The 27,019-nt window shown below is 42.4% G+C and overlaps 1 protein-coding gene and 1 long non-coding RNA gene across 3 annotated transcripts in view; one reads left to right on the plus strand and one right to left on the minus strand.

Annotated features, from left to right (window-relative positions):
* zcchc24 (zinc finger, CCHC domain containing 24) overlaps nt 1-14,313 on the plus strand; it is a 266,132-nt gene extending 251,819 nt beyond the window's left edge. The window contains exon 4 of the mRNA XM_072583430.1: nt 6,509-14,313. Within this exon, the coding sequence (XP_072439531.1) occupies nt 6,509-6,622 (114 nt within the window). The 3' untranslated portion in view covers nt 6,623-14,313. The remainder of the gene's footprint in view (nt 1-6,508) is intronic.
* LOC140484708 (uncharacterized) overlaps nt 1-27,019 on the minus strand; it is a 97,553-nt gene that overhangs the window by 33,693 nt on the left and 36,841 nt on the right. The window lies entirely within an intron of this gene.

Genomic DNA, 27,019 nt, shown 5'->3' on the forward strand with positions numbered 1-27,019 from the left:
ACTCACCATTCCAGCTGCATATTTCACCCTCTTGTAGCTCACCTGTATTGAGTTTACTTTTTAAGCGCGAGTCAAGTTCAATAGGTTGGGAACACCAGCACCAAGATGATCTAAGCCATCTTGAGTGCCTCTACTACTCCCTAACTAGCTCAGTATAGATGAGGCTATTGGATCGAAGATCTTCCTGGTGTATAGTTTCATCTACTCCTTGTTGAGTTAGTGGAAATAATGAGCCTTGCTTGTTTGTGTGATGGTAATGCCATTAACGATAGTACTGATAAATCCCATATTGCCCAACTGCATACATATAACAAACTGCTGTTTAATGAGATCCAGAGTCATAGATTATGAAATGTGCAATGCATTATTGTCCTGATGAGGCTGCTGGCTCTTTAGGATAAAAATTACTAAGTTAACTGTGTGTCAGGTCAGTTAGAACTTAATTGCTGCTTGCTGAGTAGAGTTGATGGTCCAATTGCTATTTACAGTTCCACACAACAAAACCGAGATGAAATGTCATCACTATACTATGTTACAATCTGTTAGCCTGCCAAATTAGCTCCCCTTGTAGCTGCAATGGGTATTTGTGCCCACTTGGTTCAAAAAATCTGAAAGTGTTTAGTTTTGTTATCAAATTGTTTCTCAGAGATTTCCACGACTCATCTAAGAAGTCCATTCCAAATTTTCACTTTGTATGACGATATACCTGACACCCTGAGATCAATCTTAGCTTTACCTTTGGTTAATTTGAATTTGTACTCCCTACTCCTCCGATTTACCTTAAAGCAACAATACCACATCACCATCATGTCCTCCATGGGGACAATACTGCTCACAAAACAAACTTTTCATTGTACTTAGGTACATGTGATAACAATAAATCAAATCAAATTGGATCACATTGTTGCTTGGCACTCTGAAATATTTGATGCAGCTAAAAGGAAAAGATGAGAAATATTAGAAGATTAAGTTTCTGGACTGGTGAAACCAATATTTTGAATTCCTTTGCAAATTAGCCATTATTGGTTTTTGCCCTAACATTGTTAACAGGAATTGAGATAGAACATAGAACATTACAGCACAGTACAGACCTTTTGGCCCTTGATGTTGCACCGATCCGTGAAATCAATCTGAAGCCCATCTAACCTACACTATTCCATTTTCATCCATATGTCTATCCAATAACCATTTAAATGTCCTTAAAGTTGGTGAGTCTACTACTGTTGCACGCAGGCTGTTCCACGCTCCTACTACTCTCTAACTAAAGAAACTATCTCTGACATTTGTCCTATATTTATCACCCCTCAATTTAAAGCTATGTCCCCTTGTGCTAGCCATCATCATCCAAGGGAAATGACTCTCGCTGTCTACCCTGTCTAACCCTCTGATAATCTTAAATGTCTCAATTAAATCATCTCTCGACCTTCTTCTCTCTAACGGAAACAGCCTCAAGTCCCTCAGCCTTTTCTCATAAGACCTTCCCTCCAGACCAGGCAACATTCGAGCAAATCTCCTCTGAACCAAAGCTTCCACATCCTTCCTGTAATGCAGTGACCAGAACTGTACACAATGTAATGTGGTGACCAGAATTGTATGCAATAGCTCTTGTGGTGTAATGGTAGTGTCCCTACCTCTGAGCCAGGTGAACTGGATTTAAGCTCCACCTGCAACAGAAGTATGTAATAATAGGTCTGATCAGGATGACATCTTAACATTGTTTTGCATCTGGAGCAAAATGGGATATTGGGAATGTGGCATCTACAGTGTGAAGATGTGGGGTGGATTATATGTGTTTTAGGGGGAGGCAATGGTCTAGTGGTATTATCACTGGCCTTGTTAATCCAGAGACCCAGACGACATTCTGGAGAGCTGGGTTTGAATCCCAGCATGGTGGTTGGTTGAATTTGAATTCAATAAATATCTGAAATATCTGGAACCTGTTCTGGACTTCCCACGTGGATGCAACGGTCAAAAAGGCACAATAATGCTTTGGAGCCTCACTAACCTTTACAGATGAACCATAGAAAACGTACAACCTGGGTGCATAACGGCCTGGTACAGAAACTGCTCTGCTCCGGACAGTAAGAAACAACAGAAGGTTGTGTGCACAGTCCAGACCATCACAGAAGCCAACCTCCAATCCATCGATTCCATCTACACTTCTCATTGCCAGGAAAGGTTGCTAACATCATCAAAGACCCTTCCGACACCTCCTACAACCTTTTCAGTCAGGCAAAAGATACAGAAGCTTGAACACACGTACCAACAGGTTCAAGAACAGCTTCTTACCAGCTGTTATTAGACTGATGAATTAGCTGATCTTGCTAATATCGAGCTTGCTATGTGCACGTCCTGTGCAATGTAACCTGTGTGTCTCACTCTGTCTAAGCATCCTTTTGTCTGTGTGTCTTTGCTTACTATGATCTGTCTGCACTGCTGACATTAAAACATTTCCCTGTACTTAGATGCACGTGACTACAATAAATCAAATCAAATCAAATCAGAATTAAGAGTCTAATGATGACCATGAATCTATCATCAATTGTCAGGAAACATCCATCTGGTTCACTCATGTTCTTTAGGAAAGGAAACTACCATCCTTACCTGGTCCAGCCTACTTGTGACTCCACACCCACGGCAATGTGGTTGATTCTTAACAATTAAGGATTGGCAATAATTGCCAGTGATGCCCCCATCCCGTGAATGAATGAATGAAAGAAAACATAGTGAGAGATGCAGTTACATAACATTATGCTGCACAATTTATTGCAACAGCCCATAAGACATCCTGCATGTTACATGACCAGGGCACTATTCTGTTTATACCATTTAAGTGTCACATGAATTGAAAACCAGCATTGGGCAGATCCAAGTATCCACTAACTTGACGATAAAATTGTCTGTTGTGCTGGAAAACACTAAAACATCTGTTCTTCTGTGCAAAACAAAATCTTATTCTGGGAATACTGTTGCACTGAGCAGCAACAGATGATTCATCACTTGGCTTTACCGCACATCTGTTGTAATTTGGAAGGCTGAGTTGTTCTGTGAAAGTTGTGGTTGAATTTCTGACTGCCATCATGGAGAGGAAAACTAGTTGTGTTTTTAAACAGTAATTGTCGCAGTGCAGATATGTTTCCAAAAGCTAAATGTTTTTTTCCCTGCTGTAGCCAGTTTTAAAGAAGATTACACACCATAAGAAGTAGGCCATTTGGCCCACTAAGTCTCATTCAATGACATCATGGTTGATCTGATGATCCTGAAATACACTTTCCTGCCTTTTCCCCATTCCCTTGATTATATTATTGATTAAAAATATGTCTATCTTGGCCTTTTTAAAAATTCACTTGTGGAACATGAACTGGCTGGACCAACATTTATTGCCCATTCCTAGTTGCCCTTGAGAATGTGATGGTGGGTTCCCTTCTTGAGCAATTGCACACCGTGTGCTGTAGTACATTCACAGTGCCAACGGGGAAGACATTTCAGGATTTGGACCCAATGGCAGTGAAGAAACAGCAATATATTTGGAAATGTACTCAACAACATAATCACTACAGCTCTCTGGAATAAAGAGTTCAACAGATTTGCTAATCTCCAAGAACAGAAATTCCTCCTCATCCAAACTCAACAACTCCTTACTTTAAGATTATGCCCTCTGATTCTAGACTCTACCTTGCCAGCCCCCTTAACATCTTATATGCTTCAATAAGGTCACATCCTATTCTTCTAACTCCAATAAGTACATTTTTGGATCTTTGATGTATCTAGAATCATAGGGTCTCTACAGTGTGGAAACAAGCCATTCTGCCCATCAAGTCCACACCAACCATCCAAAGTTCAACCCACCCTACCCTATCCCTCTGACCCCACATTTCCCATGGCTAACCCACCTAGCTTTAACACCTTTGGACTATGGGAGGAAACTGGAGGAAACCCACTCAGGCATGGGAGAATGTGCAAACTCCACACAGACAGTCGCCCGTGTTTAGAATCAAATCTAGGTCCCTGACACTGTGAGGCAGCAGTGTTAACCACTGAATACTATGCCACTCTGCTAAGGGAAGTTAGACAAAGAGCAGCTTCATAATAATGTAAGACTTAATCTTTGTATATAGAGCTCAACAGATGAATAGTCCTCATTTACATTGGTGTGAACAGTCTAGCTTGTGATTGAGGACCAGTCTGTATTGAAAATATTGCCCCATGATGCTTTATTCAGTAGCTGTGGTGGTTAATTACTAGACTTTCTTTTATGGTGTCACAACTTATCCGGGTAGCATGCTAGAACTATTGCCAGAGGTGTCACAAATGTTAACAAGTGCGCAAAGTTTCCAAATCCTGTCTTGTCACCCCAGGTTGATAGAAAGTATGGAACAGGTTAATGTACCTACCAAGAATTGCCTTTTATTTCTAATCATCAGACTATAACTGCAGGCAAACAATTATAAACCGTTTGCATTTAACGCCACCAGTAGTCATCTTGTGGTGCAGTGCTAGGGCCAGTACCTCTGGATCAGAAGTACCAGTTACAGGTACCAGCTGCTCCAGGTATGTTTCATAACCTGCAGATTAATTAAACAAATATCCATGACTGTTACTTAAAACCTTATTCCCCTCATAAAGTCCCCTTTATCCAAGTGTGGGCATATGCGCACGCACTCACACACACAAACACAAGAACATAGATATAGACTGGAAATAAACACATAGAAGGAGAAAAACGGTTCAGTAGTCTCTTGTTTGCAAGATCTGTTGAGTTTGGTTCTAGCTGATGAGGAGATTTCTTCTCAGCCTTCTATACCTGAATGCTTCCACTTATTTGCAAGAGATATAGGTTTACTTTTAGAAGGTCTCTGACATATCAATGGAAAGTCACAGCTTACAACAGCTGCAGTAAGATCTAATGATTTATCTCTGTATCATGTTCTCAGCCTCAAGCTGTTACCTAGTTATTGATAGGATAAAGGCCTTGGTCAATGGTCTATGGACTAGTGACTAGTTATCAATCAATTTCTTGTCACTAACCAAAGCTGCATCTGTACATTATCCCTCTGTTCCTTTTTGCTGCTAACTAACCTTCAAATACTGTTTGCTCAAACAGCTGTTTAAACAATGCCTGCCACAAGACACAGATGACTTGCTTTACAAGACATTAGACAATCCTTGGTTTTAAATAGTTCATTCCCATTTATATCCATAATTTTATAAAGTACAAAATTAAAAACTGTAGCCTTCACAATGGGAAACTATAATGACTGGAACCAGGTGGACCTTGGTAACTGCGAGATTCTTGATTGAAAAGCCTTGGCTGACCAATATAACCAGGTGACTGCCCAGACATGCCTTGGCTTCCCCGTTTGCCACCAGGCAGTGGAGGTCCACACTGGGGGGGGCTCTCTATGCAGGAGTCCTCCCCCTTTCTCTCGGGGATCTGGGGTGGAGGGTGTTGTACGCAGCAGTCCCCTGCAACCGCAGATTGCGGTGGTTCACGGACTCTCAGCCCAACTCTTTGTTCTGTGGTGCTTTGGAGTCCATGGACCATGTATATATGGGGTGTGGGTGCTTGCACTCCCTCTTTGATTTTCTTAAAAACCTTCTCCTCTGCTTTTGACTGCACTTTAATCCCACGCTCCTGATCTTTGGGCACCTGATGTGGAGGGGGAAGTGCAGGTCAGAGGACCTCCTTGTGGGTCTGCTCCTGGGCCTGGCCAAATTGGTCATAAACAGGTCCAGGCAGTGGGCCATGGAGGGGGTCATTAGAGGCGATAGCCTGCCCTCTCCGCGGTTGCGTTAGTGCCCAGGTGTCCATAGAGAAGGAGCACACAGTGTCCACAACACCCTCGAACTTTTCAGGGAGAGGTGGGCACTATGGGGCATGGAGAGTTTTATTTCCCCCTTCTGACTCTATTTTTATTTAATCCCTGCCCTACCCTCCCCTTCACTTTTTTGATCATGCAGCATTGCTCTTTGAGAAGGGCATTGCTTGTCAGTGGCCACTCAGGTGTTTCCTTTCTTCCTGGTGGTGGAATATAAATAAAGATTCACACACTCGCTGTTCTTCACTGTGCCCTACACCTGCATATACACAACATGGGTGCTAGGGAAAAATAAGCACTACCGCTGTTAGGCGGTAGTGTTGGGGTTATGAAAAAAAAGAAAAAAAAGGGAAAAAAGAAAAAAATATATAACTAGGAGATTTGAATCTCCTCAGTTGAGGACAGACTCCAAGCTGACTGAAGTGTACCATGCATTAATTTCTGTGCAGTTATTTCAGAAACAACATCTTGGAGTTAAGAAAAAAACTGGTACAGGGCATGTGAAAAAATCTAAATTTTAATTTTAAAATTTGCTGTATCTTAAGGACTGAAATTCTTTATGGGAGCGCACAATAGAAATGTTTTCACAAAAATAAACAAAAAAACGTTACATTGTTGTAATTGACACTTTTTGAGTTTTACCTAATTTCTCTATAATTTGTATCTTAAACCGTCCAATTCTCTTCCAGAGACCCTTGGAGAAACCTGATGGCCTGGACGTGTCGGATCAAAGCAAAGAACATCCACAACATCTGTGCGAGAAGTGCAAAGTTCTGGGCTATTATTGTCGTCGGGTGCAGTGAGTGGCTCACCAGACCTCGCAGCCACCAGCATTGCCATCCCCTCCATCCCCGAATCCTTCCTCCCCCCCTCCCCCCATCACCACCATCCCCCACACCCGTCAGCATCCCTCTCCCAACACTGCTCAGACCACACGTCCAGTCGAAAGATGAATTCGCCAAAATCTCGCTCGTGACAGAAAGCAATTAAGGGGCCTTAAATTGGTAGAATGTGACTCTTTCCTCTGTATGTGCGTATTTTCGGGTTGTATTTATAGTATTAACTACCAGAAACAGTATTACCAATAGCAGTTTAATGTGGCACCTTACATGGGGTGTCTTGCCTACTCTTTGTTTACAGAGACTTTGTACCAGGAGCCAGTGCAAGGGGGAGAACATATTGAGCTGAAAGGCTGATATTTCAAACCAAGCCTCTTCTGTGCCATTACTAACCCATAAGCTGATAGTACAAGTCCACTTGCTGTGAATCGTCACATGGATTGAGAGCTTCGATCCCCTAGCTCTTTGTGTCAAAAAAAGCTGGCAAGCGTCAGTGTTAGAGTAGTAACAGAAATATGGTTATTGGCATGTGATTACAACGAAGACTGACAAATATGTGTCTGGTATTGTAGAGATTAAAGAGTAGGTTGAAAAGGGAAAGAGGCATGATTAACTCTTGGGGTACTGAATAATATTTTTGAACAGTAGACAGCACATTATCACAACTGGAGATATTTCCCTAGACATCCACATCAAATAACTGCAGTGACAAAATGCAATACTGTGAATTTCTGCAATCCTTAATCACTGAACACTAAGCGCCTTCAGAACTTAAATCCGTTAACTTATCTTTGGAGTTCAAATTTTTAAACATTACTTGTCTGCCATTTCGAAATTAAACTTTTATTGTTTTTCACTTTGAGTATCCTTCCTTCCCCATGAAGCAAATGCATATTTCATCTAAGCTGGTTTTGCTGTTTTTCTGTGCTGTCCTGGGACGGGCTGCTAAATGGTTCAAGACCGCCTTGCTGCTTTAATTCTCCACATGTGGAAAAGCTTAGTATTTGTTCAAGTATCTCTCCCCAACCACTACTGAAATGCAGGGAAAAGGCAAGGGGGAAGAAGACAGCACCGATCTAGTGTTGTCCATTAATCTAATCCCTGTCGCTTCTCTCAGGCTCTCCACCAACTGATGAAGACAGCAGGGCATCATTGTACACTTAACCCTCATCTCTACGCTAAAATCCAAAGATGTGCAGATTAAGTGGATTGGCCATGCTAAATTGCCTGTAGAGTTCAGGGATGTGTAGGTTAGGTGCATTAGTCAGGAGTAAATGTAGAGTAGTAGGGGAATGGGAATGGGTCTGGGTGGGTTACTGTTCGAAGGGGCGGTGTGGACTTGTTGGGCCAAATGTAGGGATTCTATGAACATTCTTGGAAATATCCATCCTACCACTCCTTTCACAGAGTAGCAGGACTGGGACTGCTGAAAAAGTATGTTTTTTAAAATTATTCAATAATGGCCGTTAGGTATGACAGGCTAGGCCAGCATTTATTTGTGTTTTTTTTTCTTTTTTTTTCTTTTTATTACCCCCACACTACCGCCTAACTGCGGTAGTGCTTATTTTTCCCCAGCAATCATGCCGGGTGTGTGCAGGTGTAGGACAAGAAATGTGTAAATATTTACTTATATTCCACCACCAGGAAGAAAGGAAACACCTGAGAGGCCAGTGACAAGCAGTGCCCTTCACATCAAAGGGCAATGCTGTGTGATCAAACAGTGAAGGGAAGGGCAGGGATTAAATCAAAATAGAGTTGGTGGGGGAAATAATGCACTCCACTCCTTGAACAGCTCAAGGGTGTTGGTGGACAACGCATGCTGCTTCTCCAGGGACACCTGGGCTCTGACATAACTGTGGAAGAGGGACCGCCAATCGGCCCTAACAACCCCCTCCATGGCCTGCTGCCTGGACCTATTTATGGCCAGTTTGGCTGGGCCCAGGAGCAGACCCACGAGGAGGTCCTCAGACCTACCCTACATCCTCCGCACCGGATGCCCAAAGATCAAGAGCATGGGACTGAAGTGCAGCCAAAAGCAGAGGAGAAGATTTTCCAGAAAACTAAAAAGGGAGTGCAAATGCCCACACCCCGTGTACACATGGTCCATTGACTCCACAGCACCACAGAACAAGCAGCTGGGCTGGGAATCTGTGAACCACTGCAATCTGTGGTTGCTGGGGACCGCTGCGTGCAGCACCCTCTGCCCCAGATCCCTGAGAGAAAGGGGGAGGACTCCCACGTAGAGAGCCCTCCACTGGGGATCCCCACTGCCCGGTAGCAAATGGGTACGCCAAGGCGTGTCCGGGCAGTGGATGAGGGAGAAGAGGTGGCTGGTGTGCAGCAGCAGTCGATACAGGGTCCACCATGATACGTCCTTGAGGGGGACAAAACTAAAGTACTGGAGGCAGCCCAGATTGTGGGGCACAGGCTCCCTTGGGAAGTACGGGACCTTGGGGCCAATGTGAAATTCCGTGCGGGCTGCGGTGAGCGCGGACGGGATTCCACCGCACACCTGAGCATCTTCCAACTGGTGTACTACGTTGGGTCTGAGCACTTCCATTTTAAGGCATCGAATGGCGGTTGCCATGTACTGGACACCTACCGCTGCCCTGCTCGCTATATCCTGCGGCAGCATCCAGCCCAGGCCCCCGGCACCCAGCACGTCCCCGACCCTGGTCACCCTCACCACCACAGCCCTCCCCTCCAACAGCCACTCGAACCCACGAGTACAGAGGTGCGGATTCCTAAGCAACGGCTCCCTGACGACAGCCGTTTCTAGGCCAGCATTTATTGCCCATCTGTAGTTGCTCATAGGGCAATTAAGAGTCAGCCATGTTGCTGTGGGTCTAGAGTCACATGTAGGTCAGACCAGCTAAGGATGGCAATTCCCCTCACATAGCAATATTGGGGTAACATCAGACCACTATATAAGAAACTATAAGACCTTCAGTTTATCTTGAATCTTAACATTGGTGATGTGAAGAAATATAACTGAACCAATCAAAGCCATAATTTTCCACCGTCTCCCAATTTAAAAAAAAAATTTTATGCGTACTTTTTCAGACCGGCTCTTCAAATTTTCTAGTCTCATAAGCAGAATATTGCACCTCATTCTTTTAGCAAGTAGTGCTCTTTTTTAAAAGCCAATCAATATAAAGCAATCAGCAGTCACTTTCATTGAAGAAAGCACATAATTCCACTCTGTGAAACCAAGATTTCATATAAACACTATGCTTTCAGGACAGAACCGAAGGCTGGATTTTTAAGGTCAACAAATAACATCTGATGTGCACTTTCCCACAGATATTTGGAAAGCTTTTCCATTCTGAGTTTGGCAGATAGAAATCCAGAACAACACAACATCCTCTGCAGAGCAGGTAGGATCTGGGAGAGCAGGGTGAGCAGCAGCGTAGCTGATTTAGCAATCAGATAGAACATGGAGTCAGAACCTGAACCTCACAATGGTCATTGGAAAATGAATTTAGTGTCATATTATGTGTGGAAAGAACAGTAGAGAGGAAATAAAAGATGGAATTATAAAAGGGACAGAAAAAATAAAAATCATTTCTTCAATTATTAAATGTTTACAAACTCTTGGAACATAGGATTTGTGAAAAATAACTTATGAGATTTTTAACATTTTAGAAACCCCAATAATGATTGAAAACCAAAGGAATGACTCTCAATTCTGGTCAACATTGGGGTGGTATGTGGCTCAGTGGTTAGCACTGCTGCCTCACGGTGCCATGGACCCGGATTCGAATCCAGCCTCGGGTGGTTGCCTGTGTGGAATTTGCACATTCTTCCTGTGTCTGTGTGGGTCTCCTCCTGATGCTCTGATTTCCCCTCACAATCCAAAGATGTGCAGGTTAGGTGGATTGGCCATGCTAAATTGCCCATTGTGTGCAGGCTAGGTGCATTACTCAGGGGTAAATGTAGAGTAGTGGGGGATTGGATTTGGGTGGGATACTCTTTGGTGGACTTGTTAGACCAGAGGGCCAGTTTCTACACTGCAGGGATTCTATGATTAATTTTCAGTGCTAGTGGGATTAAAGACTTAACAAGCTCTTATAGAGTCTTAGAGTCATAGAGATGTACAGCATGAAAACAGACTCTTCGGTCCAACCTGTCCATGCCGATCAGATATCCCTACCCAATCTACTCCCACCTACCAGCACCCGGCCCATATCCCTTCAAACCCTTCCTAATTAATTACACTCGAATGGATAAATCCTAACTTTGTCTCCCATATTTAATGTACTTCTATCATGCAAGGGCAGCAATGTCATCTTTGCTATATATTTTAATGGCAAATCCATCAGCTGAATACCTGTGTAGCATAGATTCTCAAGGAGCAGGGCAGCACAAACAAACTTTCAGGCTCACCATTGCTGTGGTTATGAAACACAGGCTCTTTCTGACTAATGTTCCTGCATTGCAGTCGCACTACCGTGAGCAGTTGTACATTCTATATTCATGTTGTAAAGGTTTACAAGAGGAATAGACTCTCAGATTTTAGAATAGAATAGTAATCGAATCACACCTGACCTGCTTTTCCTCTTTCTAATTAAACATTTTTTTAAAAGTTTGAACTCCTCTGATAAGTTTGAATTCTCACTTTCCTTTCTAACACAAAGTGCCATTTTTTCAGTGGGCTGTGCACTGTGATCTCTTTACAAACTGTTATGATGCCTTATTGAGAGCAACAGTTGCCTTAAAGTCTCTTGTAAGCCATTAAAATAATAAAATATAAAATGCAAAATTGCTGGAGACATAAAATAACACTAGAAATTCACTGTAGGTCAGCCAACATCTAGGTCAACATTTTGGATCTGCATTTTCATCTTTTCATTGCTGACTCTCTCACTTCTCTCTATTGTTAAAATGCCTCTTTCTTTCAGATCCATGAAGAGGTAAAGACTCTTCATTGCAGGTCACTGGTCTGATATGCATTTCAAGCATTCATTGCTTCTCTATGTTATGCATTCTCTTGGATAAAACAAATGGACTTTATGGATTTGATGTTGGGGTTTCTCAACTATAAGAAGTTATAAGTGTAAATTATGTGTCCTGCCACTGTGTGATGCCCAGATAGGTCAGCATTTGCAAATTAGAATTGATGGTTAAAACTGTTCTGATGCATAGTACTTGGGCATGTCTGCAAACAGAGAGACCATGGTGACATGGGTCCAATGGACAGGACAGTGCTTTAGAAAAGTTGTCACACTATTGATTTATATCTTTACTGTTGCTAATCAGACTAAAGATTAACTATTTTTGGCATGCACATCCTTCCCCCCTCAGTCATGAACTAACAGCATGCTCCTGCAAAAGTCCATAGACCACCCCTCCAAAACCTTGCTTCTTTCCCATGTTAAATTGTGGGGAGGGGTCAGTGATTGGTGCTGGCATCTGTCAATGCAATTTCCCTATAAAGAGCAAAGTACAGCTTCCAACCCAGTCTTGCGTCCTGGTGCTTGGTCAGCCTTTATGATAAGCTGTACTTTGCTCTTTATAGGGAAATTGCATTGACAGGTGCTGGCACCGATCAGTGGCCCACAGGAACAAATTGCTACCTGATTTCCAGGCACTTTATTTATAGTTGCAACTGCGTGACAGACTGCACATGTTGACAGGTGCTTGTGGCATAGGGAGGGAGGTAAGAGGTTTGAGAATCCAATCCCCTGCACTTGTGCTGGTGACAAAACTATTAACTCAGTACCTAAAGGATTAACTAAGACATACATGCCAGGAAACTGACAACAAATGTATACGCTAAGTATGTGAGTATGAAAGTGAGGTTTTTAAGGGACAATCAAGAAAAAAAAACAGTGTGGAGTTTTTAGCTATATTGGATATATTTGCCCATATATGATGTATTCTGGATTCTGCTTGCAGATGTATTTATCTTAAGTATTACTGACGATATAGTCCTTTTGTTTGGATTTTTATACTGTGTGTGTATTTTGGAAACCTTCTAGATGTTAAAAATTTTAAAGTTAACAAATATTTCTTATGAAGCCAAGTTCCTATCTATCCAAGTTCCTGTTTATCTTTGCAGTAACCTTTTTGTATATATTCAAGGGGCATGAATTTTAGCATCCTATTGTTTTGAGTTTTTTCTTGAAATAATGTGGACTTTTTAAACAAAAACACTTTTTTCAAAAGACCTTTTCTACTAAATTACTAACACAACTGAGAGTTTTCTTGAATATTTTACAAACCAAGGTTATAGCCGGAAGAAAATATTATTTATCAGAGAAAATTCTCTTTTTCTACAAGTCATTGTCTGTATAAAGTATGCAACCAGAATAATCCGACTAGGAAGGTAAATAATAATGTTTAAAACAGATGAATATTGTATGAAAGTTGGTACATAATTCTTAGGGAAGAAAAAGTAAACCCTTTCAATTCTTGAAGCCATATATAAAATTGGGATGAAAATATTATCAGTATTAATTAACCTGCATTTATTCCAATGTTTAAACTAATTCTAGTTTTATTCTATTAATGCATTATGGTTTATATATGTGTATTTTGGAAAATAACTACCATCTAAGCTAGCAGTGTTAGATTGTTCAAAATAACGAGTAACGACTGTACATCTGTTACCAGGAAGACAAGAATTACTGTTATGTAGAAGAATGTGCATATTGATGTTCAGAAAACATGACCATTTATTTGTTTGTTATTATATAGGCAGAGACAAATTGGTGTCTTGTAAGCAAAACACTTTGTGCTACCATAAGATATGAAACACTTTTTTTTTGTTGTGAAACGAAGACTCTAAAGGAGTAATTTTAAATATTTAATTGGTAGATGAAAATCCACCACTGAGCAACTATGAAACTGTGAGTTAGTCTTGTACGCCTGGTCTGTTGATGTATGCAAGAACGCTGTGCCATCGAACTGACAAGAAAAGGATGGTTGTATGGTCTTTCTCTTCAACTGCTGGGCAGCAGCTTATTTGAGGGAGCGACACAGGCTCACATGAGAGAAAGCACACAAGCGGGCGACGATACCATTTGAACACATGATATAGCATAGACAATGCATGTACATTGCTAGGGCAGATATATGAGAGCATTTAAAGTCTTGTATTTTTATCATAGCCTTACTGCAAGAGTTATAAGTTTATGAATGCTGAAGGAATTTGCAGAAAATAAAAAGTACTTGAACTTAACTTGCTGAAGGATTCTTTAGGAAAAAAAACCTCTCACTACACTTTCTTATAGTTGTATTACACTGACTAATACTGTATCAAGCATTTGTCTGCTGCTTAAAGTTGTAGTCTCAAATGAAGAATAAGATATATATATTTTGAACTTTCTGTAGACCGTTTGTAACCAGCATGCCTTTATCTGTTCTACTTGATGGGATTGTTTACTTATTATTTCTAGATAACAGTGTTAAGTCTTTTTTGTACAGCTGTAATATGTGGGCAGACTCAGAGGAACTGGGTAATGGAATAAAAAGTTCTGTATATGAAGTGTTATGAACAGCCGGTTCAATGCAGACAGATGTTACCCTCTCTTATTAATGTCCATTATAATGGCATTCCGTCACGTGCCTTATTTTATGCTGGTTAGTATAAGCCTGCTTATAGAACTTTTAATAGTATTCTATTTGTGCATTAAAACAATGCAAAAATACAAGTTTTTTTTGGCGTTTTGTCTTTAATTTCCTGCACCTCATTCCTGCTGGAATAACACTGGGTTGTTCAGGTAAAGAGTCGAAAAATGTGGCGCTGGAAAAGCACAACAGGTAAGGCAGCATCGAGGAGGAGGGGAGTTGACATTTCAGACATAAGCTCTTCATCAGGAATGTGGAGGTGGGGAAGGGGGCTGAGAGATAAATAGGAGGGTAGGGGTGTGGCTGGAGGGAAGGTAGCTGGGAAGGCGATAGTTAGATGCAGGTGGGGGTGATTGTGATAGGTCGGTGGGGAAGGTGGAGCGGATAGGTGGGAAGGAAGAAGAACAAATGGGACAGGTCAAGAGGGCAGCGCCAAGTTCAGGTAAAGGTAAAGTCTCCATATACTACCAGACCATCAGACTACTCTCTCATTCGAGAAATCAGTTCTGGTCTTCCTGCTATAGGAAAGATGTTTTGAAACTTGAAAGAGTTCAAAAAAGATTTACAAGGATGTTGCCAGGGTTGGAGGGTTTAAGGTATAGAGAGAGGCTTAAAAGGCTGGGCCTATTTTCCCTGGAGCATAGGAGGCTGAGGGTGACCTTTCAGAGATTTATAAAATCATGAGAGGCATTGATAGGGTAAATAGATAATGTCTTTTCCACAGGGTAGCAGAGTCCAAAACTAGAGGGCATAGGTTTAGGGTGAGCTGGGATAGGTTTAAAGGGACTTAAGGGGCAACATTTTCACTTACAGGATGGTGCATGTATGGTTTGAGCTGCCAGAGGAAGTGGTAGATGCTGGTACAATTGCAACATTTTAAAGGCATCTGGATGGGTATATGAATAGGAAGGGTTTAGAGAGATATGGGCCAAATGGGACTGGATTAATTTAGGATACCTGGTCAGCATGGTTGAGTCAAAGTGAAGGGCCTATTTTTGTGCTGTGCATCTCTGTGACTCTATGAGATAACGGGTGGTGGTTTAACCCAAGGGTCACCATGCCTCAGGTGAGGGGAAAGATTGAGAAGGCGAGTCCTTCATGGTAACGTCAGCCAGTGTGGGAATTGAACCCACTCTGTTGGCATCACTCAGCATTACAAACGAATCATCCAGCCAACTGGACTAACCAACCACCATTGGAAATTCTTTGGGTCTGTATTGTAAATATTCTAATCCCCAATCTGTGCTACTTGAGTGGCTTTCTGTTTCCACTGATAATGTCCAGGCACAAAGTCCTTGTGCGAGAGGCTTGAACGTCCACCATGGGATTGGGGAAAACACCACTTCGTAGTTATGTGGATCCCAACGGGAGAGATTCTGGGTGCTGAGTCAGAAACACTTTACACTGAGGCAAATGTGTCTTCTTTCTAAAACAGAAGTGTTTATTTCCAAAAGAAATGAATCCTGATATTGATCATCCTCATGTTTATGCCACATGTAATATACAATAAATTAACTAAGGGATTCTTTTTATGAAAATTAATTTGTGGGATGTGAGCATTGCTTGCTGGGCCAGCATTTATCACCCATTCCTAGTTGCACTTCAGGTGGTAAACTGCTTTCTTAAACTACTGTGGCCTGTTTTCTGTCAGTACCCCCACAGTGGTGTTTGGGAGGATGGGGTGGGGGGGGGGGGGGGAGTTGGAAGTTCCAGGATTTTGCCCCACAGATAATGAAGAATTAGCGACAAATTTCCATTGTAAACTTAGCTGCATGTGGTTACAGGGGGTTAGTTGAATGGAAGAAAAAGTGTCTGTATTCTATAGCACCTTTCAGGATGTCCCGAAGTGCTTTACAGACAATGAAGCATTTTGGAAATGTAATATTGTAATTTGCACAAACAGCAGTGGGGGAACAGTCAGATACATCTGGGGTGATACAAATCAGCCAAGACAATGGCAAACACTCCCTGATCTTCTTCGAGCATACAAGGACCACGGTGCTCTTGCAGAAGACACTTGTTCTCGGTATTACATCTCACCTGAAAGATTACAGCTCCAGTAGCAGCACCTCGTCAGCTCTGTACTAGGCATATCAGCCTTTATTTTGAACTCCTGCAGTGGAGCTAGAACTCAAGACCTTCCGTTGTAGGTCAGAGTGCTACCCATTGACTCATGGTGACGTGTTGACCCCCACTACCCAATGATCAGGCCCTTGAAGCATCACTGTGCTTGGAGGGGAGGGCTCCTTCATCTGCCCTCATTCAACCCTTCCTCCAACTTTCTATTTGCACACGTCAGCAGTCGACACCTCCTCCAGCCCATTAAATACGAATCCACACAGCAATCCTTGGCTCATGTTCCATACGCAAATCCTGCTGATGTTTCTTATGTAAAAGTAAAGCTGATGAATCATCTTTTCTAGACAGAGTATGCTGTAGTGGGAAGTTTTATTGTCTGCTTTCCCAGCACAAAGGTCAGGCATAGACACAATGAACAGTGCATCATGCAACAGTTTTGAGTTTTAAACCTAAATTTGGTTATACATAAAATAAGTTACCCGTGTATATAAAGATTGCTGCATGGGCAATTTTGGTTCATGCTACAGTCCACTCTATAATCCTTATGTTTTTATTACAAATCTCATCTGTTATAAGGTTTACGTGAAACCTAGAATACAGCTGATCAGTTCTAATTTTTTTTAAATGTAAGGGAATTATTCAAAAGCATTCACTGATTCAGAAACTTCTTGTAACCAGGTGAGAATATTTTATGATTAGATTACTCACACTGTGGAAACAGGCCCGTTAGCCCAACAAGTCCACACTGATCCTCTGAACAGCAACCCACCCAGACCCATTCCCCTACATCTACCCCTTCACCTAACACTACGGGCAATTTAGCATGGCCAATCCACCTAACATGCACATTTTTGTGGGAGGAAACCGGAGCATCCGGAGGAAACCCACACAGACATGGGGAGAATGTGCAAACTCCACACAGGCAGTTGCCTGAAGCTGGAATTGAACCCAGGTCTCTGGTGATGTGAGGCAGCAGTGCTAACCACTGTGCCGCCCTTTGACACTCTTTTTAATGAAAGGCCCAACAAAACGTGTCGGGGGTCAACCTACATATAATTCCTGCAGAATGCCATGTCAAAAAAATCTGAAAATTGTTGGTACCTGAGTGATCTTAAGCTGCACATTAGACTGTAGTTAAAAGAAATCAGTTTTGCATGGAAATACCTCAGGAGAAGAATGATAAGCCTGTGTGTGGAGTCACTTGTTATGGGCAGAATGATGTGCCACAACTACTACATGGTTCTGGGGGGGGGGCAGGAAACTCTCAACTGGACACATTCCTGGTGAAGGGCTTATGTCTGAAATGTTGAATCTCCTGCTCCTCGGATGCTGCCTGACCCGCTGTGCTTTTCCAGCAACACACTTTCCAACTCTGACTCTCCAGCATCCGCAGTCCTCACTTTCTCCCAAACTCTCAACTGCCGGCCATAGGCCAACCAGCAAGATTTGCAGACCAAACATCGACCTGTTTATCCACATATTGGACACATCGGGTCCTGTGCTGGGACCTAAGTAATCCTAAGGAACTCCTGCAGAGACATCCTGGAGCAGAGATGACTGACCCTCCAACAACTACAATTACCTTCCTTCATGCCGGGTCAGACTTCAAACAGTGGAGAGTTTTCGTCTGTTGATTCCCCTTGATTCCCATTTTGTTAGGACTTCTGGACACCACCCTTTGTCAAATGTTACCCAATGTCAAAAGCAGTCACTGTCACTTCCTGTCTGGAGTGTGAAGCAAATTTAGAAGCTAAGTGACCTTGGTGGAACTCAAACTGAGCATCAGTGAGCAGGTTATTGCTAAGGAAGTGCCAATTGATAGCTTCCCATCACTTTCCTGATGATTGAGAGGAGGCTGATGGGCCGATAATTAGCTGAGTTGGATTTGTCCTGCTTTTTGCGTACAGAAAAGCTCTCCACTGTTTAGATCATACCTAGAAGAAAGGAAGGTTGTTGGAGGTCAGTCATCTCAGCTCTAGGACATCTCTGCAGGAGTTCCTCAGGGTAAGTGTCCTTGTCCCAATCATCTTCAGTTGCTTCATCAACGACCTTCTCTCCAGCACCATTTGCAACTCCTCGGATGCTAAAGCAGTCCATGTTGAAATGCAACAAGATCTGGACAATATCCAGACTTGGGCTAACAAGATACAAGTAACATTTACGCTATTTAAGTGCCAGACAATGACTGTCTCTGACAAGGGACAACCTAACCACTGCTTTTTTATATCCAATGGCATTACCATCACTGAATACCCCATTATTCCTGGAGTTACCATTGATCATCAACTGAACTATAAAAATATAGTGGCTATAAAAGCAAGTCAGAGAGTAGGAACTTTGCAGCTAGTGTATCACCTCCCGACTCCCCAAAGCCTGTTCACCATCTACAACACACATGTCAGGAGTGTGATGAAATACTAGCCACTTGCCTGGATAGGTGCTGCTCCATCAACACCATCCAGGGTAAAGCAACCCATGTGATTGGCATCATATCCTCAAACATTCACTCCCTCCATTCAAATACCATAGCAGCAGTGTCTACCATTTACAAGATGCACTGCAGAACTTCGCTGTGGTTCCTTAGATGGCACCTTTCAAACTCGCAACCACTTCCACCTAGAAGGACAAGGGCAGCAGATGCAAGAGAACATCACCACCAGGAAATTCCCATCTAAATCACTCACCATCCTGACTTGGAAAATACTGCTGTTCCTTCAGTGTCACCAGGTCAAAAATCCCTAAAACTCTGTAATGTATTGATGGGTAGCGATACCAAAATGATGGCAGCAGTTTAAGAAACCAGTTCACCACCATCTTCTGAAGGACAATTAAAAAGATGGACAATAAATGCAGGCCCAACCAGTGACATCCGCTTCCTACAAGTGAATAAAACAGATATCTATTTCAGATATCCGGTTTCTATTGCGTTGCCATCAAATCCATGAAATTCTGAAGAACAATCTTCCAATTTGTTCTGCTTTGAGACAACACCCCAGCCTTTACAGTGAGCTGTTCGAGTGACCCAGGATCCATGAGTTGATGGTAATTCTCAGGTTGAAAGTGGGCCCCAGGCCTTTGTGTGTTGGAAGATATCCCAGTTTCATAGCTTCACTGTATATCATAAGAAGGAGACATGAAGTGCTTTTCTCACCAATACTGAGCTCATCAGGTTGAGCAGCAGGAGCCTCCTGTGGAGAAAGATGTATTAACTCGGACTGGTTGTAAAAGTGAGGGATCCTGGAGAAATATGAAGCTTCTTAAAACGGGTTGAAAATAGCTAGATATTCACGTTAAGAATGCAAGCTTTTTTTTTTCTGTGATAAAAATGCACAAGGATAAGATTCTTCTGTGGTATCTTTTGCAACGTACATGAATCTGATTAAAAAGGCATCCTGCTTTTTGTTTCTGGGGAACACAGCATGTTAGCACATCATAGAATGTCATTTATTTATTTCAATAAGATTAAGTCTGGGTTAATCCTGATCAAGGGCTTATGCCCAAAACATCGATTTTCCTGCTCCTCGCTTGCTGCCTGACCCCATGTGCTTTTCCAGCACCACACTATTCAACTCTGACCATGATGCTATTTCAAACTAATTCCATCTGTTTGTACATGTTCCATATCCCTCTATTGCCTGCTTGTTTGTGTGTCTGTCTAAGTGCCTCTTAAACATTGCTATCAAAGGTGCTTTTACTACAGTCCCTGCCAGTGTGTTCCAGGTACCTACCACCGTCTGTGTGAAAAAACTTGCCTTGCACATCTCCTTCAAATGTTCCCCCTCTCACTTTAAACATATGCCCCTTAGTATTTGACATGGGCAAAACACCAACTACACCTTCTATCCATGCCTGTCATAATTTTATATCTTCTTATCAGGTCACCCCTCGGCCTCAGACATTCTAGTGAAAGCAATCCAAGTTTGTCTAATTTTTCCTTACATCAAATACATTCCAATCAGGTAACACCCTGGTAAACCTCTTTTGCACCCTCTCCAAAATCTCCACATACTTTCTATAGTGTGGCAAACAGAACTGCAAATAATACTCCAATGCAGTCTAAATAAAGTTTTATATAGATGCAACATGACTTGCAACGACCTAACTGATGAAGACAAGTGTGCCATGGGCCTTGTTTACCACCTTATCCACTTGTTTTGCCACTTTCAGGGAGCTATGGACGTACACACTATGATCCCTCTATATGCTCCTCAGAGTCCTGTCATTTACTGTATATGTTCCTTTTGAATTTGACTTCGCAAAATGCATCATCTCACACTTATCCAAGTTAAATTCCATCTGCCATTTTTCCATCCAACTTTCCAACTGATCTATATCCTGCTGCATCCTTTGACAACCTTCTTCACTATCCATAATCACCAATTTTCATGTTTTCTGCAAATTTACTAATAAGACCACCTACATTTTCATCCAAATCATTTATATATATATATATATTATACAAACAACATAATAAGCTGTGATTTTTGTGCTCAAGTCTTGTAGCAGAACTCAGACTCATAGCATTGTGACTCAGAGGGGAAAGAGTTGCCCACTCAGCCACGATCAATGAGTTGGGCTAAGATTAGATTAGACTAGGTTAGATTAGATTCCCTACAGTATGGAAACAGGCCCTTCGGCCCATGATGGGGTGAACTCTAACAGAGTTAGAATAGAAAGGTGTAAAACGCCTTCCTTGAAAATTTATGTGGCTAACCTGGTCTCATTTGTAAAATTGAGTCTAAGGTGAAACCCTAGCCATTCCTTCACTTGCTGCCTCTGAAACACATTCTTGCTCATGACCACTGGTATTTTAAAGAGACCTAACTCAGAAAGAGTAGGGCCCATTCGGGACCATAGAGGTAATTTGTGTGCAGACATGTAAGATGTAAGAGTCCCTAATCAATAATTTATATTGGTCTTCAAAATGGAAAAAGATGATTCAGGTATCGACATTAGAATAGAGGACTATGAAATAGTAGAAAAGAATAACATAGAGAAAGGAGATACCAGCTGGTCTAGCGGCCTTTAAAGTCGATAAATCTGCAAGCCCAGGTGATCCAATGCTGTCAACGGAGAAAACAGAGGAGATATCAGAAATATCTGGCAGTAATTTTCGAATCCTCTCTGACCACAGGTGAGATGGCAAACAGCTGGGGGACTATTAACATCATCCCATTATGTAAAAAGAGAGGAAGGTATAGATCAGGAAGGATATTATTAAATTGGAGAGGTTGCAGAAAAGATTTACCAGGATGTTGCTGGGAATACGGGGTTTAAGTTATAAGGAAAGGCTGGATAGATTGGGACTTTTATCACTGGAGTATAGGCAGTTGAGGGGTGACCTTATGGAGGTTTATAAAATCATGAGGGTCATAGATAGGGTGAATAGTAAATGTCTTTTCTGTAGGGTAGGGGGGTTCAGAATCAGGGGGCATAATTTTAAGGTGAGAAGAGAAAGATTTAAAAGGGATCTGAGGAGCAACATTTTCACACAGAGTGTGGAATGAACGGCCAGAGAAAGTGGTAGATGCAAGTACAGATATAACATTTAAAAGATGTTTGGACAGATTTATCAACAGGAACGGTTTAGAGGGATATGGGCTAAATTAAATGGTTAATGGGGCTACTTTAGTTTGGGAAATTTATTCGGCATGGATGGGTTGGACCGAAAGACTGTGACTCTATATATCCCTCTCTATCAGGAAATTGCAGGCCAGTCAGTGTAATTTCATGGTAGTGAAGTTATTGGAATTCTGAAGAGCAGAATATATCTGCGTCTGGAGAAACATGGAGAAATCAGGGATATTTAGCATGAATTTGTTAAGGGAATATCATGTTTGAAAAATTTGAGAAGGCAGCCTTGGAGTGTTGATTTGTTGTGGTCTATGTGGACTTTAGCAAGGTTTTTGATAAGATTCCCTAATAGCTCACTGGTCAGGAAAGTAAGAATCCATGGGATCAAAGGCAAAATGGGATTAGATTACTTACAGTGTGGAAACAGGCCCTTCAGCCCAACAAGTCCACACCGACCCGCCGAAGCACAACCCACCCATACCCCTACATCTACTCCTTATCTAACACTACGGGCAATTTAGCATGGCCAATTCACCTGACCTGCACATTTTTGGACTGTGGGAGGAAACCCACGCAGACATGGGGAGAATGTGCAAACTCCACACAGTCAGTCGCCTGAGGCGGGAATTGAACCAGGGTCTCTGGCGCTGTGAGGCAGCAGTGCTAACCACTGTGCCACCGTGCCGCCCTTATATCTGTCCAAACATCTTTTAAATGTTATATCTGTACTTGCATCTACCACTTTCTCTGGCCGTTCGTTCCACACTTTGTGTGAAAATGTTGCTCCTCAGATCCCTTTTAAATTTTTCTCTTCTCACCTTAAAATTATGCCCCCTGATTCTGAACCCCGCTACCCTACGGGATGTTGGAACCAAAATTAGCCAAGAGGCAGGAAGCTCACTGGTCAGGAAGACTGTAGAGGGATATGTCTGTGAACTAAAGTCTATTTTCAGTGGGGTTAAGCAGGGCTCCATGCTGGAGTCCTGGTTGCTTGTGACGTTTGTTAATGGTTTGGACTTAAAAGTGCAGGGGATGAAAACTAATTATGTGGATGAATCAAAAATTTGTAGGTTGGTAAATAGTTAGAAGGATAGCTGTGAACTGCAGGAGGCTATCAGCAGACTGGTCAGCCAGACAGAGTGGTTGCAAATGGATAGCAACTGGAAAAGTGTGAGGCATTCAGTTGGGGAGGGCTAACAAGACAAGAGATTATATATATGATAGCACCCTAGAAAATACTGAAGATCAGAGTGTACAAGATCACAGATCCCTGAAAGTAGCAGGGCAGTTACATAAGTGGTTAAGGACACCTATGGGCTACTAGCCTTCATTAGCCGAGGCATAGAATACAAGAGCAAGGACGTTGTGCTGGAACTGTATAAAACACTGATCAGGCCACAAGTGGAGTACTGTGAGGTGTTCTGGTCACTATTTTATAGGAAGGATGTAAGTTCATTGGACAGAGTGCATTGGACATCTACCAGCATGCTGTCCAGGCTGCAGGGTCTGAGCTATGAGGAGAGGTTGAATAGGCTGAGGTTGTTTTACTTGGAGCAGTGAAGAGTGACAGAGTTTATGCATGGTAGACATGCATAAACTGAAGTTAAAAATCACACAACACCAGGAAATAGTCTAACAGGTTTATTTGGAAGCACTAGCTTTCGGAGCACTGCTCCTTCATCAGATGGTTGTCACCTGATGAACAAGCAGCGCTTCGAAAGTTAGTGCTTCCAAATAAACCTTGGACTATAACCTGACGTTGTGTGATTTTTAACTTTGTCCACCCCAGTCCAACACCAGATCCTCCACATCATGCATAAGATGATTAAAGGTACAAATAAGGTGGATAGGAGAGCACATTTTCATTGAGAGAGAGGTCAATATCCTAGGGCCTTAAGTTTAAGCAGAGGGTGAAGAGGAGAGTTCAGCAGAATCTTTATCAGACAAATGGTGGAGGAGTCTCAAGCTCATTGCCTGACTGCCTAAATTAGAAACTCTCATGACTTTCAAGCAGCACTTAGATATTCCCTTGTATTGCTATAAACTCCAGGGCTATGGGCCAAGAGCTGTAAAATGTGATTAGGGTTGCTCAGATCTTTGTTGACCAGCACAGACACATTGGGCTGATGGCCTCCTTCAGTGCTGTAAATGTATGTGAGTCTATATGGAAAGTTTGTCCACTCAATGAGTCTATATAGAAAGGGTGCAATGCGAAGTCCTACTGGGTGGAATAGGAGTTCATAGTTCATTCATGAAAATGCTCAACAATAGCGTGTGGAAATGTGCATTGTGCTGAATTCTCAGGTTGACATTATATTAAACGTAGAATAGTCATCTGGTCAGGACAGGGTAGATGCCTCAGTTGGTTTTGTAGGCAGATACGAGAGACCTATTGCAAGCTTTTATTTCCAGATATAATCATTTTAAACTCTCTGCAAATAAAAGGAAATCCCTTTTTTCCTGCTCATTTCTAAAGCACTGGAGAAATTGCAAAAGCTATTCTGGTAACTTGGCTGATTGTGGTATTTTATCATCTTTTAGCCTCATGTGTACTTCTCGTAAACTGAGGACAAAAATTGCAATGCCAAGCCCATCACAATGAGCAAAGTCCCCAGACATACATGGTTAACCAATTTGATATTCTCCACACTCTGATAGACTGTAAAGTGCAGCTAAGTCTTGCCTTGTGCAAAGCTAATCTCAGTGCCTCTAATCATCTAATTTTCAGAGACAAAGCAAATGTTTGCTACTGACAGGGCTCTTAAATTATGAAACACTTTTCCGGGCCATATTTGGGCTAAGAACTGAGTGCAGATTGGTAACTGTACAAAGCTGCCATTTAAAGTCTTGCAGCAGTTGACACTTGAGTATGCAATCTTTCTCTGAAGGTGTTATGCTGCCATCCACTGACAGAGGACTCACCCAGATCAGCAGCTGGGGGAGGGGCAGGTTTGCTGAGAAACCTTTCAGCGTGGTTTCCCTCTGATTCCCACAATTATCCCATCCATCATCAGTGGCTGCTTTGGTGAGAGTTCTGAGATTATTTTGCACTTTTTCTTCTCTTTAACATCAGGTCTGTACATTCACAGTGATGCTGTTTATCTGCTTTAGTGCTCACACTGGTAGTATTGTGCTAACCCTCTGGGATTGCCCTGGATTCTCCCAGGATGTAAAATTAATCTCCAGGAGAGTGAACAGAGGGGGGTCAAAGATCATAGTAGTATCAGGAGAAACTTAGTTGTGTTTTCCATTTTCTTTGAAAATGTATTATTTATAAAAGCAATAGGCACAGGTCAAACAAATTTTGACAGAGTCAAAAGGTGTGATGCTGGAGAGTCACAGCCAGGCAGGCAGCATCCAAGGATCAGATGTGTCAGCGTTTCAAGTGTAAGTTCTTCATCAGGAATGTCACATCCACATCTGCATCTGTATCTGGAGTCCTCACTTTCTCCCTAAACAAATTGACAGTGAAGAATGATCCAGTGAGGTAAGAAGGATAATGATAATTTTCCATTTGACCACAAGAGAGCAAAACTAAATGTATAATGATGCAAGGTGGCAGGAGGGAGATATGGTTGGGGCAAGAGATGGGAGGCGAAGCCTCTCGGAATACATCCAGCCAGAATTGGCAACTCTCTCAGTGGTGCACATTATAGCGCAGAAGGAAGCCATTCAGTCCCTCCAACAGGTGGCACGCTCAAGGCTGCAGTCTGGGAAGGGGGATAGGGAGACCATCAGATTTTGGAGGTTTCATCCCTAAAGAGAGGGCCCCAGTCCATCGTCTGGAGGGATTCTGGAAAAGCACAGCAGGTCAAGTAGCATCCAAGGAGCAGGAGAGTCAACGTTTTGGGCATAAATCCTTCATCAGGAATTCCTGATGAAGGGCTTATGCCCGATAAGTCAACTCTCCTGCTCCTCGGATGCTGCCTGACCTGCCGTGCTTTTCCAGCACTACACTTTTCGACTCTGATCTCCAGCATCTGCAGTCCTCACTTTCTCCTCCATCTGGAGGGATTCCACCAGCAATCTAAGGACTGGCCTTCTTGACCCTCTGAATTGTTATTCCAAGCTCATCTTACCAACAGTATCTCCAAACTGAGAAGCCCTTTCATCCATTGACCTGGCTCTGTAGCACCCTCCTCTCCCAGTGAAGGTCCAGAACTGCTATCCCTCAATATGTCATATTTAATATTGACATCCTTTAATGAGAGTAGGAGAGTCACTGGACCCAAAACGTTAATTCTCCTTTCTCTCCACATAGGCTACCAGACCTGCTGAGTTTCTTCTGCAATTTTTGTTTTTGTTTCCAATAATGAGAGAGCAACCCTACAGTCTGGTAGGAATATAGTGCCTTTATGTTTATGTTATTCAATGACTTAGCCTCCACATCCTACTGTGGTAGAGGATTCCACAGGCTCACTATCCTCTGAGTGAAGTAATATTTCCCCATTTCAGTCCTAAATGAACCATCACGTACCCTGAGACTGTGTTCCTTGGTTCTAGACCCCCAAACCAGGGGAAATATCCTCCCAGTCTGTCCAGCCCAGTTAGAATTTTATATGTTTCAGTTAGATCCCCTTTCACCAACCTAAACCAGATACAGTCCCAGTCAAGGCAGAGAAAGTGAGAACTGCAGATGCTGGAGATCAGAATCGAGAGTGTGGTGCTGGAAAAGCACAGCAGGTCAGGCAGCATCCGATGATCAGGAGAGTCAACATTTCAGGCATAAGCCCTTCATATGCCCAAAATGTCAGTTCTCCTGCTCCTTGGATGCTGCCTGACCTGCTGTGCTTTTCCAGCACCACACTCTCAACACAGTCCCAGTCAAACCAGTTTTTCCTCATAGGACAATCCTGCCATCCCTGTTATCACCCTAGTGAACCTCTGCTGTGCTCTCTCTATGGCAAGTAGATCCTTTCTCAAGAAGGGATTCCAAATCTGCATGCAACACTCCAGGCAGGGACAAATTATTGCAGATGCTGGAATCAGTACTGAAAACAAAAAAATGCTGGACAGCAAGCGAATGTTTCAAGTCTAGATGACTCTTTGTCAGAGCTTACTCAGAATGTAAGCTTGCTCTCACTGCATGGATGCTGCCTGACCTGCTGTGAATTCCAGCATTGTTTTGTTTACATT

This window comes from Chiloscyllium punctatum, chromosome 13 (assembly GCF_047496795.1).
Source record: "Chiloscyllium punctatum isolate Juve2018m chromosome 13, sChiPun1.3, whole genome shotgun sequence".
Taxonomy (NCBI): Eukaryota; Metazoa; Chordata; class Chondrichthyes; order Orectolobiformes; family Hemiscylliidae; genus Chiloscyllium; species Chiloscyllium punctatum.